At 37.3% G+C, this 19,716-nt stretch overlaps 1 protein-coding gene across 2 annotated transcripts in view; it reads right to left on the reverse strand.

Annotated features, from left to right (window-relative positions):
• Window positions 1-804: 804 nt before the first annotated feature.
• Window positions 805-19,716, reverse strand: part of SLC38A9 (solute carrier family 38 member 9) — an 83,234-nt gene continuing 64,322 nt past the window's right edge. The window contains exons 13-16 of one of the 2 annotated variants that reach the window (XM_012497102.2): window positions 10,539-10,652; window positions 8,756-8,904; window positions 2,852-2,941; window positions 805-1,610 (exon numbers count right to left, since the gene is read on the reverse strand). In XM_012497102.2, the coding sequence (XP_012352556.1) occupies window positions 1,445-1,610; window positions 2,852-2,941; window positions 8,756-8,904; window positions 10,539-10,652 (519 nt within the window). In that variant the 3' untranslated portion in view covers window positions 805-1,444. The remainder of the gene's footprint in view (window positions 1,611-2,851; window positions 2,942-8,755; window positions 8,905-10,538; window positions 10,653-19,716) is intronic. The other variant, XM_030798315.1, reaches the window with a different exon arrangement.

A 19,716-nucleotide genomic window follows, 5' to 3' on the forward strand; every position in this document is an offset into this window, starting at 1 on the left:
GGCACAAGATTCAGGTCATAAAGATCTTGCTGATAAAACAGGTCGCAGTAAAGAAGCCGACTAAAACCCACCAAAACCAAGATGGCAATGGTGACCTTTGGTCTTCTCACTGCTACACTCCCACCAGCGCCATGACAGTTTACAAATGCCATGGCAATGTCAGGACATTGGCCTATATGGTTTAAAAGGGGGAGGCATAAACAATCCACCCCTTGATTAGCATATCACCAAGAAATAACCATAAAAATGAGCAGCCAGCAGCCCTCGGGCTGCTTTGTCTATGGAGTAGCCATTCTTTTATTCCTTTACTTTCCTAATAAACTTGCTTTCACTTTACTCTATGGACTTGCCTGGAATTCTTTCTTGGGCAAGATCCAAGAACTTTCTCTCACAGTCTGGATCAGGACCCCTTTCCTGTAACAGTACTGCCAGTTACAGAAGTAAGCAGTTGGAGGTCTCTTTCTGAAGGTCATACCTCAAACAAAATCAATCCTTTTTTGTGGTGCAGAAACCAGTCCACCCCCAGAGGACACAAAAAAAATATGCTGGGCTGAGGCCTCTTCCTTCCTGGCCCCTCCTCTGTTCGCCTTCTCCCCTATGGGCCTCTCAGGCTCCTCTCTGCCATGCTTTCCCCACTGGGTCTGTCATGACAGCCTATGCTGGGATCTCAGGGATCCAAAAAGCAAAAGCACCCCCTGGGTCTATGGGGACAATCATTCTTGTTCCTATGCAAAGTCTGGCTTGGGGAACTGTAATTTCGATCTAAGTCACTGGTACTGGATTAGAAATAAAAGAGGAGTTAGACAGCAACAAACTCTCCTACTTTATTTATTTTGTATACATTTCATGATCCTGGGGATTACATTGACATTACTTTTGTCTCTACTTTTTCTTCAAATAGAGATTAAGACTCAGTTAAAAATGTACTTTATTAACACTGATGCCATGAAAACTTCTTTTTAAAAATGAGGTATTTGGCTTACTGTCCCAAACAGTAGAGGTTTGGGCAAACTGCAGAAATGGTCTAGTGAGTAAGAAAATGAAAGTGAATGCACTGAAACAAAAAACAGAAGCAGGATTTGGCAATATGCTGCTCTGACACCCTGAGAATCTTTACTGCAGGCAAAATAAATCCACCACCATTTATCTCTAAAAGCAAAACCCAGCATGATTTCTTCCTAGGGCATACATTTCTATTCAGAAAAGACCACAGAATAAAGAGGCGAGTTAATATGAGAAAGGTAAACACTAAGATCATTCTTTTTGCCCCTTTCCCCACCCCAATAAAAAAATACTTATTAAGGGGCCACTTTTTCCCTTGCTTTCAAATTATCTTAGAAAATATTTAGAATTACGCAACAGCAGCATTTACAAGTGAATTTATATAGAACTGTTGTCAAGGCTCAAAATATCATGAGCTCTTGAAAAAAACAGTTGAGGTATTTCACATAAAAAACTGAACAATCAGGTTAGCCACGCCCAAAATGATGATGAAAACGTGGAAGATTAATTTAGGCCATGTCAGACGCTCTTCTTGGTGGAGGGAAATTATATAGATGAGAGATGGGTATATGAATACAAAGGCCAGGCCACATGCTGCTCCTGAATATCTGCAAAATAAAAGCTTTTGGAGTTAATATTCATCTTGCCCTTTGCTTTTTTCTGATTTACAATTAAGGTAAACATAGAACAATTTAAATCCTCCTCAGTCTGATAGCTCAACAAAAATTATTTTTGATTCATTTGTTGTTGACATAAAACATCTGGGTTTAAAACTTACTTTACTTGCTAAGTTAATATAAAATATGATTTCCTGCTCATCTTTATAGCATCTGCTTAACAAAGACTTTTTATTCATCCCTCAAATCTCTGTACTTCCTCTGTATTTCGGTGATTGTGGCTACTTCCTCAGAAACATCTGGAGCTAGGCCTCTTATCTTTGATCTTTTACAAACTAATTACTCATTCTCAGTTTTTGAGGGACTGTTAGCATCCCCGTTTAAGTATAAGAACAGATAAATGCTACCATGGCATTCAGGATGATTATGAAAGATAATAACAAAAATACTTAAACATGAGACTGTGACAGAGAAATATGCACTTTCTTCTCCTTTTCTCTATATTTGGGTTTTCTTGAGGAACAGTTCAATAGGAACTTGTAAGCCCCTTATATTCAATAAGCATCAGGCTAACAATCTCCCCTTCTTGTTCCTTGTTACTTTCTTAGGTAAGAGTGTTCCAAAAAAAATGACTCATTCCTGCTATCTATAGTAAGAGAAATCAGATCATTCTAAATCCCAATTTCCCATGAGAATTCGAGGTACAACTTTATTCCTACTCTAATTCATCCTGTCACGTTTTTAGGAAAAGGATATTAAAGAAAGCCATCTAGGGTCTGAACTCTTACTTAAACTCTTACTTTTTGACTACAGTTGACATTGAAAAATACTTTTCAGTAGAAATGGATTAAGGAACTTAGAATGGATTAAGGAAGCTCTGACAAATAAAGGACCTCCCAGGTAATCCTAAAAAGTTATACATATATTAAAAATAACTTTTAATTTTGGATATAGAGAGGAAATAAAGTAGAAGATGATGAGAGAAAGAAAAAGAAAATGATGCCTGAGGCTAAGGGATAATGGAGCTTCTAGAGTGAGTTCTCCACCAGAACAAACAGAAAGGGAAGATAATAAGCATCCTTACTGATACCAAGGGGCTGTATTTGAATATTACTAGTTTTAAATACTCATAGGAATTTCATACAATTAAATTAAAACAACAACAACAACAGGAAAAGCCTAAAAATAAAGACCAATATATGTAAGGGCACCATTCCCTTACAAGGCAGTACCTTATGATCCCTCCTATGTTTGGGTAGAAACAGGCCATGATCACTCCAGCTCCCACAATAATTAGATTAAGAATCAGCACGTGGAAAATGCTAGAAGTTGAGAAGAGAGTTTGGAGGAAAGAAAAAATATAAAAATAGGCAAATTATAACCACTAATATGAGACTACAGTTCATTCTTAACATCGTTAAAATCAAAATGTCTTAAGCTTGATAAAATCACAGCAAAAATAGAAGGTAACACTAGTCCTCAATTTTGGTAACAAGAAAGTGAAATTAGCTCTTTTGTGCAATTATACTGGTTAAATTTTGTAGAAGTACACTGGTAGTGTGTATCAGACTTCACATTCTTTGATCTATTATTCCATTTGGAATATCTTGAGAAAATAATCCAAACAATGAAAATGCTATGAATATCAAGATATTTATGAAAAAACAGAAGAATCCTGGACATAGCAAGACAATAATTTACTTGACAGAATATGTTAAAAATTATTTAAAATAACTTACCTCTATTACCTTGTCAGGTAAAATACTATCTAGGCAATTCAGAAAAAAAGCCAGCTAGGTTTTCCCTACACAAGAAAACCCCAAAAACATTTGGAAAAAAAAATCAGAAGGATATACACTGAGAAGGGAGTAGTGATTTTGCTACAATTTGGGGTTTCGGATAACACTCCCTCTTTTCTATCTTTAACGAACTTTTCATAAAGTGTTCAAATTACTTTTATATTAAACACATTATATTAAGGGAAAGACAAAATGGGCAGGTTTTTATCTTCCAGATTTAACCACTTAAAGAAAGTGGTCATACTTCATACTTAGACCATAAAGAAAGAACTTAAAGCTACTCACTACCATGAAGAGAATATTTACTAAATACTTTAACTAGATATTAACAATTCAAGGTTTGGGAATCAATTTTGGACACAAATAAAAATAATGTAGATGAAAATTTGATGCTGAAGAAATAACTCCATTTCCCCTGAAAATGATTCTCAAAAGCCAAATGTACACATCAAAGCAACCCTTTGGGCCCAAGTTATCAGAGGTTAATTAATCCCAGATAAAGATTACAAAGAGAATTAAAAACAAAGAAAATTATTTATATAAATAAGTGGTTAGTCATATACCCTGATGAATTAGAAAGATATTAGGCTTACAGATCTTACTGTTTACCCAGAAACTCTAACCTTAAAATTGCTTCAGAGCTTTGAGGTATTGGCTGGGCCTTTGTTTTTTCTGTATTATAAAAGGAAACAACTTTGTATACACAGAGGGAAGCAGTTGCACCCATCTGTATTCCTTTTCTAAAATTTTAATTAATTATTATTATTTTTTAAGAGACAGGGTCTTGCTCTGTTATCCAGGCTGCAGTGCAGTGGGGCAATAATGGCTTACTGAAGCCTTGAACTTCTGGGCTCAAACCAACCTCCTGAATAGCTGGCACTACAGGCATGTGTCACCATGCCCGGCTAACACCCATGCTTTCCATACTGTATTCTTTAATGCCAAACACTCTCCAAAGAATAAAAAAGGTCCTTGATAAAGGAGTAGAACATTAATTTTGCTAAATCTCATGTTTGAATATGTATCTTTTAAATATTCTATGTGATCAAATAGGAAGGTCATAATAAAGCACATCTGCGCGTACTGCAGTACAGTACGCTGGAAGTCTTGAGGAAAAGTACTTGTGTGGCTGAGCTGAGGGGGACCTAGCTGTTTTGCCTACCAAATGCTACGTTTACTTGAATTGCAGTCAAACTATGGTCATTCAAACTCAGATATTCAAAATATCTGTTTGACAGATATTTTCCAGAAAAATGAATTATATAAGCTTGTCACTTCAAGGAAAACAACTGGCAGTATTTGTTGCCAAAGATAAAATTAAAGTTTTCAAATAAAAACTAGAATTTTGGAAAACTTGTATTTGCTACCCTGAGCTTGACAGTTTCCCAATGTTTAAAGGCTCTTATGATGAAATTAGTGATAGTATTAATGAAAGTGTGTTTTGATATTGTAAAATGAAGTGTGTCAACATTTGGAAGATCCACAGAACTCAGTGAACCAATATTTTCCAAATGATCAAACAGATGTTACAAAATCATGCATGCGTAAAAGATCCAAAGTGCACGATAGACCAATTGGTTTTAATGTAAACAAGTTTCAGATTCCACCATGCAACTCATATGAAGCTACCACTTGTCAGGTTTCGGCACAGTATCAAAGAAGAATATCCACAATTATATGGAAAAGCTATTCAAAGTACTCTTTCTTTTTCCAACTATCTATGTGAGGCTGGATTTTCTTCACAAATCTAAACAAAAACAGGATATTGTAACATGGAATGCAGAAGTAGAGAGGAGAATCCAATTGTCTACTAGTAAAACAAACATCAGAGTTTTGCAAATGTAAATTAAAGGGTTTTTTTGTTGGTTTTTTTGTTTTTTTTTTTGAGATGGAGTCTCGCTCTGTCACCCAGGCTGGAGTGCAGTGGTGCCATCTTGGCTCACTGCAACCTCTGCCTCCCGGGTTCAAGCAATTCTGCTACCTCAGCCTCCCGAGTACCTGGGATTACAGGCGCCCGCCACTATGCCAGGCTAATTTCTGTATTTTTAGTAGAGGCGGGGTTTCACCATGGTGGCCAGGATGGTCTCGATCTCCTGACCTCATGATCCACCCACCTCGGCCTCCCAAAGTGCTGGGATTACAGGTGTGAGCCACCACGCATGGCCAAATGAAAAATTTTTTGAAAGCAGTTATTTTTATTTTTTTAGAATTTTAATTTTGGTGGGTACATAGTAGGTGTATATATTTATGGGGCACATAAGATGTTTACATACAGGCATGTAATACATAATAATCACGTCGTGGAGACTGGGGTATCTGTTCCCTGAAAGTGGTTTTTTACAAAAATGTTACTTATGTTAACAAGTGATGGTTTTACCATTGATTTTAAAGAAATTAAAAATACTTTGCTGGGCACGGTGGCTCATGCCTGTAATACCAGCACTTTGGGAGGCTGAGGCGGGTGGGTCACCTGAGGTCAGGAGTTTAAGACCAGCCTGTCCAACATGGCGAAACACCATCTTTACTAAAAACACAAAAAATTAGCCAGACATGGTGGTGGGTGCCTGTAATCCCAGCTACTCGGGAGGCTGAGGTAGAAGAATTGCTTGAACCCAGGAGGCAGGGGTTGCAGTGAGCCACGATCATGCCACTGCACTCCAGCCTGGGCGACAAGAGTGAAACTCTGTCTCAAAAAAAAAAACAAAAACACAAAACCTAAATTCTGTTTTTTAATATTTAGATACTGATAGCTATACCTGCATAAACTGAAGCTCCTGGAGTCCTCAATACATTTTTAAGAGCATAAAGGGTCCTGAGACCAAAAATTATGCTCCAAAGTGTGCACACTCTATAGAGTGCTTATAACCGTCGGATAAATGAAAATGACAATGTGTTCTTGGTGGTAGGGGAAGAACTGTAATGTGAAAATGAAAGGGAAATCTCTGACTTTTTCCAAGAAGAAAAAACATTCTTGTAAAGATAGCCACAATTCTGCAAAATAATGGTAGAAAACAGGAATAATGTATTTGCTTAGCATTTTTTCATCTATGACTTCACTGTATTTATTTTCTTTGATGAATATAAATACAGCAGAGTAGAAACACAATCAGAGGCTTACACGTACTGAGCTCCAATCTTCTGGATAATAACACTAGAACTATAGCTGCTGCTATACTTATCAGTGCTTGAGACCTGGTAACTCCTGACTTTTGCTTTGTTTTGAAACCAACATATTTATGGCAAAAATTATTTATTGAAGAAGCAGACTACATCAGTTCATTTTAAACAAGAACTGATTAAGACCACTTGTTTAGTTGGTTACTGTAAATGCAATTTTTTTCAAATTTTATTAAACAGTTATCTTTCTTTAAAATAACTTATTCCTAATAAAAGTGGACTAGGTTCTTTTCACTAGGATGAACCTATAAAAAGACTTAATGTAAGAGTAGGAGTTAACCAAGGGTCCACAAGAAGGCTGCTGGGAAACTCTGAAATGACATATAGAAATTTCTCTTGGAAAAAAAAAAAAAGAGAAAAAAAAAGAAATTTCTCTTGGATGAGGGTAACCAGCTTTGAAAAGATTTTCAAAAGAACTCACAACTCCTTCATCCCCAATAAGAGGTTAACAATTATAGCAGTAATTTAAACTTGTTATATATCAAATAAAAATTAATTATATATCTGACCTTCAATTCTAAACAGTTGATCATTTATGTAAAACTGCATAAATGTAGGCCGGGTGCAGTGGCTCACGCCTGTAATCCCAGCACTTTGGAAGGCAGAGGCGGACGGATTACAAGGTCAGAAGATCGAGACCATCCTGGCTAACACAGTGAAACCCCACCTCTACTAAAAAATACAAAAAATTAGCCGGGCATGGTGGTAGGCGCCTGTAGTCCCAGCTACTCAGGAGGCTGAGGCAGGAGAATGGCGTGAACCTGGGAGGTGGAGCTTGCAGCGAGCCGAGATCGCACCACTGCACTCCAGCCTGGGCAGCAAAGCGAGACTCCGTCTCAGAAAAAAAAACAAAAACAAAAAACGAACAAACAAAAAAACTACATAAATGTTAGTGAATATAAAAGTACGGATTGTTGGACTCAGAAAACCATACCCCAAAATGAAAGCCTCAGAAACAAAAGTTTTTCTCTGACCTTCTGAATCTCAGTCCCATTCTCCCGAAGCTAGCTTAGAAACTAGAATCCCTCTTCCCCAAAGCGGAACATGGAAATCTTTTCCCTTAAGCTGGCCATAAAACCTAAAAATATCACTCCAATTTCCCTCTATTTCTGTGTAAAAACTAGCCATAAAGAAATGATCTGACCTGTCTTGTTTGACTGCAGGTCATAAGACTCCCATTCCAGAGGGTCCTGCCCCAGACGCCGATGAAAAAGACGCATGCTCAGAGAGGCTAAGAATCTAGACAGAGAGGCCTTGCTGGGTTTCCCCTCTCAGTCTATTAGCATTAGACATGGCTGTTCACATAAACGTAACCATAAAAATGGACAATTTCCCCTGTATCTTTGGGTCTTCTTTCTAAAGGCTCCCACGTAACATAAAACCACATTCAAATACATTTATATGCCTTTTCTCCTCTTTTTTTTTTTTTTTCTTTTGGAGTCAGGGTCTCACTGTATCACCCAGAGCAGCAGCGTGATCTCAGCTCACTGCAGCCTTGATCTCTCGGGCTCAAACGATCCTCCTCCTCTCACCTCAGCCTCCTGAGTAACTGGGACTACAAGCATGCCCACCATGCTCAGCTAATTTTTTAAAATTTTGTAGAGATGGAGTTTCACTATGTTGCTCAGGCTGGTCTTCAACTCCTGGGCTCAAGCGATCCACACAGCTTGGCCTCCAAAAGCGCTAGGATTACAGGCATGAGCCTGGCCCTTTTTGCCTATTAATCTGCCTTTTGTCAGTCATTTTCAACAAACCTTCAGAGGGCAAAGGGGAAGTTTTCCCTTGGCCCTGATAGTTTCAATGACCAATAATTAAAATAAAAGTGTTGCTTCTCATTAGCTACACATTGCCAACATAGGTACTATACACTATAAACTTCTTGACAATGTGTAAATCAATAGCAATTAAATAATAAGATAAATATAAATGGTATCGGAGCTAATTAACTACACTGGAAGGAATGAACTTTAAATCATTCTAGACAAGGGAGTGGCTTCTATTTTTAAAGCTCTTCAGGGGAGAGGACACCAATGATCTATCTTTAGTCACCACTCGCATTAGGCATTTTTATAGCAAAAGATCAGTCACACTTTAAACTGACCTGCTTGCACAATCATTTGTTGCTTGGCACATCTTGCTGGTCAAGAGAAGAGCCCTTACCTAGGATAAATGTCACCGAAGATATGGCCCAAAAGCTGGACACGAGCCAGGTAGCCTAAGAGTGGGTATACAGTCATCATCTGGAACAGCAGGAATATCCTTGCAATGAAGGACAGGGTGTCACTGCTAGGGAAGTTGTCTAAAAAATTCTAATCCAAGAAAGATAATGAGGTCATGTTAAAAATCAAATTCAGTACAAACATTGATAAAATGGAATGTCTTCTGCTTATTTTGAACACAGGTGCTACTCCAATTGTGGTTTGTGGACTAGTGCCCATCCACAGCTACTTGTTAAGTATTTTTTCAATAAGGTAAGTATAGAAATTGAAAGTGTTCAGAAACTTTTACAGAAATCTGACATTGCCACAATTTTATTCTATTTTACAAAAGTATCAGCCTACAACTTATTTAACATTAAAGCAACAGCAAAGACAATTTTGTCCTTCACCACAGATAGATCGAGAAAGCACTGCTTTATGTGGTTCAAGGAAAATACCAGTCCGCTTTAAAGATTTAAAGAGCTAATTTAATTCAGTGTTATTTTACCCTCTCTGGCTCTCTTGCTTTCCTCCTCTGAAGCACTGTAAGCACTTTTGAAGTAAAGATGACAGAATAAGGTGAGAGTATGTCTATCACCTACTACATCATTGTTTAGTCTATCACTAAATTGAAAAGGATTTATCTCTACTTCCTTTCATGACCCTTTTCTCCATTTTGGTTTGGTATCTTAAAAAAAAGTTAATTACTCAGAATTTTTATCTTTTCTTTCAAATACAAATACCACAAATATTCCTCTTCCCAAGGGAGTAGGCTTTGTATGAATTTGTTCATATCAGGGAAATTTCCAGCAAACATTTGGCTGCCAAAGAACTTCTGGAGTCAAGGAAATCAAGAATATAAGAACATTTCCAAGCTGCCATAATAGCAGTAATTCAAACTTATTTCTCTTATAAAGATGAGAACACTATTAACATTATTTTGCTGAAATAACCGTTATAATTCAGCTGTAATAAATCACATTGTATATTCCACTGCACTCTATAAGAGGAATTTCTTCTGACCAGAAAGTCACTTGTGAAATGTTGTTTTTTGTGAGAAACTCTTCAGTCACTTATAACTAAAGACTATACTATTGCTAAGTTTTTGATGGGTTAAATCAAAGAAAATATTAGTTATGGCAATCTTTTATTAAAATATTTTTTTCTTTTACTCTTTTTTTTTTTTTTTAACCCTCTGGTGACTCATAGGACATCTCTCTCTCTTTTTTTAACAGTCAAATGCTCTTTTTTGGTTTTGCTGCCTGTCACTCAATATAAGAATGACAGTCTGATTAATCATTAGGGTCTGATAAACTAAGACTCTAGTTTATCCAGGGCATTCCTGATATAGGCTTTTAAAAATAGGGAGTTCCTTCAATGTATTCTCTGTGAGGTTTTATAACTACATGAGAACTACTTGTACCAGTTCCCCATAAAAAGAGAAATATATGTACATAATAGTAGACATTTATTTGAGTACGACAAGGTGCCTGGCATGTAGTACATTATCTCAGAGTCCATCTAAAAATCAAATGGGGGTACTTATTATACTATTTAATGGAAAAGAAAAATAAAGCTCAGAAAGAAAAGGGAAGGTGCCTAAATTCCCATACTTGGAGTAGATAGCAGAGATGGTATTAAAACCCAGGCCTATCTGATGTTATATCTTGCCACTGTATTACCCTACCTACTATAAATACATGAAAGTGTACACGATCACACAGAGAGGGTACACAGTGCCTTACCTGCTCAATACAATCTTTGGATAATGGTGGTGAAGGGAATGAAGCAAAAACCAGGACTCCAATATAGAGATAAGTTAATGTCACCAGCATATAAGCAATGCACAAGTCCCTCACCTGTAAATACAGAACAAAAGTCCCATAATACTGAAGAACCTTGCAGTAAGTCTACCTGAATAGGCTAAGAAGACTAACAAATAAATAGAAAATTTGTCTTTTTACCTTGTACATGTGTGTATATACTTCTAGATATTCAATTTGTTCACAGAAAGTAGTTAAAACAAAATCCACACACTTAACAATTAGTCTGCCAATTTTTTTAAACAAAGTACCCTAAAGTATGTAGACTAAGCTACCTGTTGGCAGACTTAGAAGTTAACATAGTGGTTTAACATGATTGAAATTCTGACTTAATTTCAAAAGATAATTTAGTTGCCAAATTACAAAATATTTAACTACAATAATAAAGCTAAGGGACAACAAGAAAGTAAGCATAGCCACTTCAGTATGGTCTGCAACATTTTAAAAATTCGTCCTTTGGTAAATTAACTTATATTATTAAAACATGCCTAGACCACAGCAGAGCAGAACATACTAAAATATATTTAATAAAGAAAGAAAGCTAGTTAAAGAACAGACAACAAGCAGTATTAAAGACAAGCTTAATAAATCTAAACAGTAAACAAAAGGAAATCAAAAGACAGCTGTTCAAACAGCTGCACAATGTTACTGGAATCAGCAAACAAATGCAGAACATTAAATAAAGTGGACTGCTTTCTTCTACTGCGGTTCCCACCCTCCCAACCTCCCATCTCCATGCAAAGTAAAAAGCTCCAAGATATTTAATGTAGCCAGCTGTCAGATCCAAACAGAACAGATTCCCCAGCTCAAAAATCTGGTCTTCATCACCACTAAAGTTATGGCCAAACAATTCAGCACAATTAAATTACGGCAACAAGCCTATTCGTTTTTCATTTTAAACAAAAATTACTTTGAAAGCTAAGAAAACAAATTAGAAAAAAAAATAAACTTAAAAACATTTGATAGCACAATAAAAAAACTGGACATTTGGTATTAGGGAACATTTCTGACGTTTTGGATTACTTTCTTCCTTAAATGGGCTAGCTAACATAGTAGAGTTGTATAAACTTGAATGTTGACAAATTCAGTTAAAAAGCAAGTAACAAGTTATGAGAAATCTTAAGGTCAGGTCTAAATTGACAATCAACTTGAAAATAAATCAAGGGTTTTAAACCCTAAATTAGATGGTGGATAAGCCCATGGAGCTAAAGGCTTATGCAGATTGGTTCCAGCCCTCTCAAAATGCTTCTAATTGCTTAGGAATGAGGAAGAGGATAACCGGGCGCGGTTTCAAAATCATTCCTCTTTAGTTCATGAAGCTCTGGGTCTGACGGGAGGCCAGAGTTCAGTCACCCCCAGGGCTGCCTCCTGATCTTGTGTGGGATGAACAACAATGAACCCGGCCAACTCTACTTTTTTGTCAAAGAGTAGTAGTTTCCCATTATGATGGTTGAATGTCATTCTATTCCCACCTATGAGTGAGAACATGCCGTGTTTGGTTTTTTGTCCTTGCGATAGTTTACTGAGAATGATGGTTTCCAGTTTCATCCATGTCCCTACAAAGGACATGAACTCATCATTTTTATGGCTGCATAGTATTCCATGGTGTATATGTGCCACATTTTCTTAATCCAGTCTATCATTGTTGGACATTTGGGTTGGTTCCAACTCTTTGCTATTGTGAATAGTGCCGCAATAAACATACGTGTGCATGTGTCTTTATAGCAGCATGATTTATAGTCCTTTGGGTATACACCCAGTAATGGGATGGCTGGATCAAATGGTATTTCTAGCTCTAGATCCCTGAGGAATCGCCACACTGACTTCCACAATGGTTGAACTAGTTTACAGTCCCACCAACAGTGTAAAAGTGTTCCTATTTCTCCACATCCTCTCCAGCACCTGTTGTTTCCTGACTTTTTAATGATGGGAATTGAACAATGAGAACTCATGGACACAGGAAGGGGAATATCACACTCCGGGGACTGTTGTGGGGTGGGGGGAGGGGGGAGGGACAGCATTAGGAGATATACCTAATGCTAAATGACGAGTTAATAGGTGCAGCAAAACAACATGGCACATGGATACATATGTAACAAACCTGCACATTGTGCACATGTACCCTAAAACCTAAAGTATCATAATAAAAAAATAAAAGAAAAAAAAAAGAAAAAGAAAAAAAAAAAAGAAAGTCATTCTACACTCAACCTACTCAATGCCACTCGAGAACAGAGGTAGCCTTGTGAAAAAATCCTGGGAGGCAAAGCAGCTGGGCCTGAGACAGCTCTCTGTAAAGTGGGACAGCTACCATTCCATAGACAGTTTTCAGCTTATCTACTACCTGATCACCACGTTATTTTGGTCTGACTTCTTGCAAAGAAGTGTACCATAGCACACTTAGGGGGAAATCTGATTAAGATGCAAAGGCTATGGTGCACAGCTTCCAATAAGACTTTTCCCCTCCACTTCTCTGTTCTCACGGCACTATATACATATCTCAAATACAGCAACTATTCCACTGTATTGTGACAGTCATTAATTTATATTATAAAAGTAAACCATGTGCACGATATAAAGAATTTCAAGTGGAGATAAAATGTCCCTTGACATCCTTAAAATAGCCAAAGTTAATAGTTCTTGCATCATGTTGGTATTTTAACTTTTCTCTAAATGTGTCTGTACCACAAGACTCTGGGATTCTGAGGAGAGAGACCATGGCTTTTTCTTCTTTGCATACCCAATACCCAGGACCACACCTGGTACATAGGAGGAGCTTGGTAAATGTAGATAAAGAATAATAGCCACACTGGCTTTATTAAGTGCTTGTAGGTGCCAGGCTCTATTGCTAAGCACATTACAAGTGTCATCTCATTTAATCCTCATTGCAACCTTATAATGTAGATACTGTCATTTTCTTCATTTTACAGATGTAAACTAAGCACAGCAAGGTTACAAAACTCGTTTGTGGCTGCAAAGTGAGTATCTGGTGAAACCAATATTCAAATCAAGATCTTTTTAGTTCCAAATTGCAGGCCCTTAGCTACTACGATGGAGAGCTGACTAGTCTCCAATGCAATTGTGTCATAGTTAATAAACAATAATAATAAAAAAAGAGAGGTAACAAGTTATGAGTAACAACTATACAACAGAACACATACAGGGATGCTTCCATTTTGAGATACTAAAATCAGAAAAGTTTTATTTCACAGTACTCCAACATACCTTCAGTAAAAGTGGCTCAGGAGCTGCATATGTGTTTTCATCTGAATACTCCAATGAACAGAAATGATGCTTTTATTATAAAAGCAGCTGAGGTTTAGCATGACGCTGGGAAACATGCCACTTACGAAGAGTATACACATATATGGGCTTTGCTATTCTCTGGCTCAAACACAAGCCATTACTGTATTAGGCCTAAAGATATAGCCTCTTGAAAGCCCATTTAATGGAACATTAAAAGCTATTCTTCAGAAAATGAGGCTCAAAGTAAAAAATATGTTTAAAAAGAGACACAAGTGACAATATAAACTGGTAATTATGTCAAGAAGCCTATACATTAATAAGGTGACTGATTCTGTCTTGTGAATAAGAAATGGCTGGCAGGGTTGACGGTAGAAAACTAAAGACAGGTAGAATGCCAAGTCAGAATGAAAACTGGATCTACAACAGGCCCAGAAGTGGGTTTGGGAGCACATTCTGTTTGTCAGACATGGTTTATTATTTGTTCCACGTACCGTTCATAGTGAAAATACTATCCAGTGGAGCATTTACTAACAAAAATGACAGAAACTGACCACACAGACTGACCCCAAACATTTACATAACTTCTCCTGGTATATAGCCAAGTAAACCACAGATTCATATGAAGAAGGAAAAAGTAAATAACAAAGCACAATATGAGGCTTTTCAAATCGTTTTAAAGAACAAAGCAGGGTAATACAACTAAACACAGACAAAACAAAACTAAACAAAAGAAGCACTTAGAGGTTCTGATTCAAATACGATGAGGAAATATCAAGAGGTCAATCCACACAACCAGGAGGGTTATAGGGCCTATATACTCTGGTGATAAACTAGTTGGATGGTCTTCAGCTCCCTAGTCCCCTTTTTTTGGTAAGATATGACAAAAGAATAGAAATGATGGCCAGGCGTGGTGGTTCATGCCTGTAATCCCAGCATTTTGAGAGGCTGAGGCGGGCGGATCACCTGAGGTCGGGAATTAAAGACCAGGCTGACCAACATGGAAAAACCCCATTTCTACTAAAAATACAAAAGTAGCCAGACGTGGTGGCACATGCCTGTTATCCCAGCTACTTGGGAGGCTGAGGCAGGAGAACTGCTTGAACCGGGAAGGCGGAGGTTGCAGCGAGCCAAGATCGTGCCACTGCACTCCAGCCTGGGCAACAGGAACGAAACTCTGTCTCAAAAAAAAAAAAAAAAGGAATAGAAATGATATCCCATTTACACATATAACAAATTACTTTTCATGGAAAAAAACCTGTATGAAATAAAGTTGAACTTGGAAAACCTGGAAAATTTGATCACTACACCTATTTAGGAGTTTGTTTCTTTCTTTGCAAATGTCTTTAGTTCCAAGTCCAGGTATAGTTTATACAGAAGAGGAGGCCTTTTCTATTCTTTTGTCTTCTTTTCTATTTTCAAACTTTTGTTTACTGAGCTTGGAATGATCCAGTATCCACATTATGAATTCAGAGTCCCTGGCAAGCTTTACATTTTCTGACTTTAATCTCAAGAAAATATTATGCCATGATATTAACAGGACTTCTTTCAAATTACTTACTGAAACCTGCTGAAAGGTATAATCATTAAATAAATCAAATGACAAAGTTTTTCTCAGTATATTGTACCCATTTAGCTTGATTTTTGCTAACATATAAGCCAATTTCAGTATAATCAAAAAGAGAGTGTATATATATTTACATATAGTCAAAGTGTTTAGAATGTTGCTGGCACATAGTGCTTCATAAATGTTAGCTTTATCCTTAGCAATTATTAATATTTTAAGAAGTTAACATGAAGTACAACTAGTTTTTTGAAAGGTAGACCATCACTTCATAACCCAATTTCAATTAAGACAGTAAAAAAAAACAAAACAAAACATCCATTTAAACTTTTGCTTTTTTTTTTTTTTTTTTTGAGATGGAGTCTCGCTCTGTTGCCCAGGCTGGAGGGCAGTGGCGTGATCTCAGCTCACTGTAACCTCTGCCTCCTGGGTTCACGTGATTCTCCTGTCTCAGCCTCCCAAGTAGCTGGGATTGCAGAGGCCCACCACCATGCTCAGCTAATTTTTGTATTTTTAGTAGAGATGGGGTTTTGCCATGTTGGCCAGGCTGGTCTCGAACTCCTGACCTCAGGTGATCCAACCACCTCAGCCTCCCAAAGTGCTGGAATTACAGGTGTGAGCTACCATGCCCAGCCATTTAAACCTTTGCTTTTAAGCCTTTGTTTTAAAAATAGTTTCCACAAGTGACAAAAGGTGAATCAAATTGTATTAGCTGAACCTAACATAATAGTTCTACAAAGCCCTAGTCCTAATACTAAGTGGAAAGAACTCATTTTATGGTATTTACATATGAAATACAGATTTCAAGGCCCACTGTGTGTTCTACTAAGAAAGGCAAAGACATGTCCTCAGTCCTTGGGAGACCATGAACTAAGAACGCCCATCTCAATCCAGCCCTGAGCTTCTCACAATGGGGCGTATACACCTCCAGATAAACTGGTGTGACTTTCCAGAAAAGCAATTCAACTTGAGAATTTTGGTGAGTGAAAAGTTAAGCACAGACAGTCCTCACTTTGCAGGGTAGTATGAGATTATAAAAATTACTATGCAACCTGAAACTATGCAAAGTGATCACAATAATCAATGGGAAAAATTATAATTGTTCTAAGATCTTTAACAATTGTCAAAACATTAAATACTCTTACTGTCAGTTATAAATCTGTAGGGAAATGAAGAAAAAGTAAAATATATATATATTTTTGAGACAGAGTTTCACTCTTGTTGCCCAGGCTGGAGTGCAATGGCGTGATCTCGGCTCACCGCAACCTCCGCCTCCCAGGTTCAAGCGATTCTCCTGCCTCAGCCTCCCTAGTAGCTGGGATTACAGGCATGTGCCACCACGCCCAGCTAATTTTTTTTCGTATTTTTAGTAAAGACCGGGTTTCTCCATGTTGGTCAGGCTGGTCTCGAGCTCCTGACCTCAGGTGATCCACCCACCTCGGCCTCCCAAAGTGCTGAGATTACAGGCATGAGCCACCGCGCTCAGCCAACATTTTTTAAAGTACGTTGCAATGTCAAAAATATTGAGCTTAAAATATTTTATTTTTTGGTAAAAACGTACCAAGAGTAGTCTGAACTATGTTTGCCTCCTTCTTCTCATTGTATAACTTAACAATATGGAGCAGGCATCTTTTCCATGCCTTGGTGAACTGTCATACTCCTTCATCCTTACTGTTCACCAGCTTCTAACATTTCATCTTTTGTGCTTTCAATGTTGTGAGACATCTCTGAGAATTCGATTAATGTGAAGTTTTCTGACAATGTCACTTCCTCTGGGATGTCTTCATTCTTGTAATCATAACCACTTTCCAAATGCATGTTGATAAGCTCACCTTCCTTAAGTTTCTCTAGCTGCGTATCTGGAGTCTCTTGTATGGCAGCAGTGTCAACATTTCCACAGTTGGCTATTTCTTTTATAACTCTATACATAGAGTTCAATTCAAATTTTACTTCTTGCATTATTGTTTTGTTTCATTGTAGCACTTTCACTTTGTTTGACAATTCCCCGTTCAAGTATCCATTTTTTGTAAAATATCATGTCAGTTTATCACTGGGAGACAAGGAGTTAACACAACTATCTGCTTTGCAGACTGAACAGTGAAAAACATACACAGTGACCAGTCATTGACAGACTTTGAAAGAAGTTATGTGATTGGTTACTAATTATCACGTGCACTTTTTATTTATGTAGTGCTTTGTGAAGTGAGGGCTAGCAGCTACTACTTTACAAGTACTAATAGTTCAAATTCTGTGGTAACTGAGATTTGAACAAATGTTGTTAGGAGGAACTGATGTAATTTAACTAAACCAGATTGATGAAACTGGTGCATGTAAGAACCATGCAACGTGAGAACTGCCTGTAATTTAACTCATTTTGAGCCCCTCCCCTTCCCCTTTCCCTTCCCCTTTTCTTTTTTTGAGACAGAGTCTCACTCTGTCACCCAAGCTGGAGTGCAGTGGCGCGATCTCGGCCCACCACAACCTCCACCTCCCAGGTTCAAGTGATTCTCCTGCCTCAGCCTCCCGAGTAGTGGGGACTATAGGCACGTGCCACCACACCCGGCTAATTTTTTGTATTTTTAGTAGAGACGGGGTTTCACTGTGTTAGCCAGGATGGTCTCAATCTCCTGACCTTGTGATCTGCCCGCCTTGGCTTCCCAAAGTGTTGGGATTACAGGCGTGAGCCACCGTGCCCAGCCTGAGACTGTTTTCTAGTAAGATAAACAAATAATGAGCATGATAAAAATATGTGTAAATGTTTAAGATAAAACATGACACTTCAATAAGATTGTGTTTGTCTTCCCCAGATTCCTAGGTACATGAGGTTGTTCTGTTATTAGGGAGACTTTGGTGGTGAAGTTTGAGAAGCACAGCCTTATGGATAGGATTATCCAATCATGAGAATTCTACTTAACAAAATGAGTTTCTAGGGCACTTGGGCTAACTTAGCTTACAAGAACACACTGTAAATATCAGGAAAGAAAGGGTAAGAGGGGTAAAAATACTAAAAATTTCCAACCTCTATTGTAAGTTAGATCATGTTAACATCACAACCCTGATAGGTAGCTATCATTTTTACATATGACAAAAATGGAATTTGAGGTAAATTCACCAAGATAGGAAGTATGAAAAATCCAGATTGACTCAAGTACAACTCCATTTACAGGTAACATGCTACATGTATGGTTAGTAAAGATGAAGATGGAAAAGCTTAATTTATATTTTTGCTCTAAAGAGCTTACTTCCTCTACTTAGAAAGGTTTTTGCCTTCTTAATGACTGCCAAACATTACCCCTTACTCAAAGCCTTCTCAGAATCTCCAGGCCCAGCAAATCCTTCCTTCTCTTGCATTTCAGTAACAACTGTATAGACCTCTAGTAGAACTTCATTATGACTTTTGTTTACAAGGTCAGAAGCTGTTAAATTGATCACAAAATCTGCAGACAAGCCAACAAGTAACTTGTTAACTTCCATTTGCCTTGGGTTTAGTTTGCTTTACTTTTTCTATTGTCTAAGGTAGAAAGTTAGGTTTTTGAGATCTTCATTTTTAGTGTAGGTGCTTACAGCTATATGTTTCCCTGTAAGCACTGCTTTAAGTAAACTCAAAGTATTTCTAATTTTTCATCTGATTTCTTCTTTGACCCATTGGTTATTTAAGAGTATGCTGTTCTATTTCCACAATTTGTGAATTTCCCAAATTTCTTTCTGTTATTGATTTGTATCTTCACTCCATTATGGTTAGAGAACATACTCTGTATGACTTAAATCCTTTCAAATTTATTGAGAATTGTTTTATGACCCAGCATATGGTCTATCTTGGAAAATGTTCTTATGTATTTAAGAAGAATGTGCATTCCGCAGTTGAGGGAAGACTTTTTATAAATATATATTAGATTAAGTAGATTGACAGTGTTTTTCATGCTTCCTCTATCCTTACTTATTTTCATCTATTTGTTCTACCAATTACTTGAAGGAGGGTGATAAAATGTCCAATTATAATTGGGGATTTGTCTACTTCTCTTTTCAGTTTTGCAATTGTTTATTTTGAAGCTCTGTCACTGGGTGCATATACATTTAGGATTATTATGTCTTCTTGATGAATTGATCCCTGCAGATCATTATGTAAGGTTCCTCTTTATCTCTGGCAATACTCCCAGTTCTAAAGTCTATTTCATCCGATATTAATTTGGCCACTCCAGATTTCTTATGTTTAATATTTGCATGGCATATCTTTATGTTTAATATAAATTCCTTGTAGACAACATATAGTTAGGCTTTGTTTTTTTAACAAGTCTG

This window comes from Nomascus leucogenys, chromosome 18, assembly GCF_006542625.1.
Source record: "Nomascus leucogenys isolate Asia chromosome 18, Asia_NLE_v1, whole genome shotgun sequence".
Lineage (NCBI taxonomy): Eukaryota > Metazoa > Chordata > Mammalia > Primates > Hylobatidae > Nomascus > Nomascus leucogenys.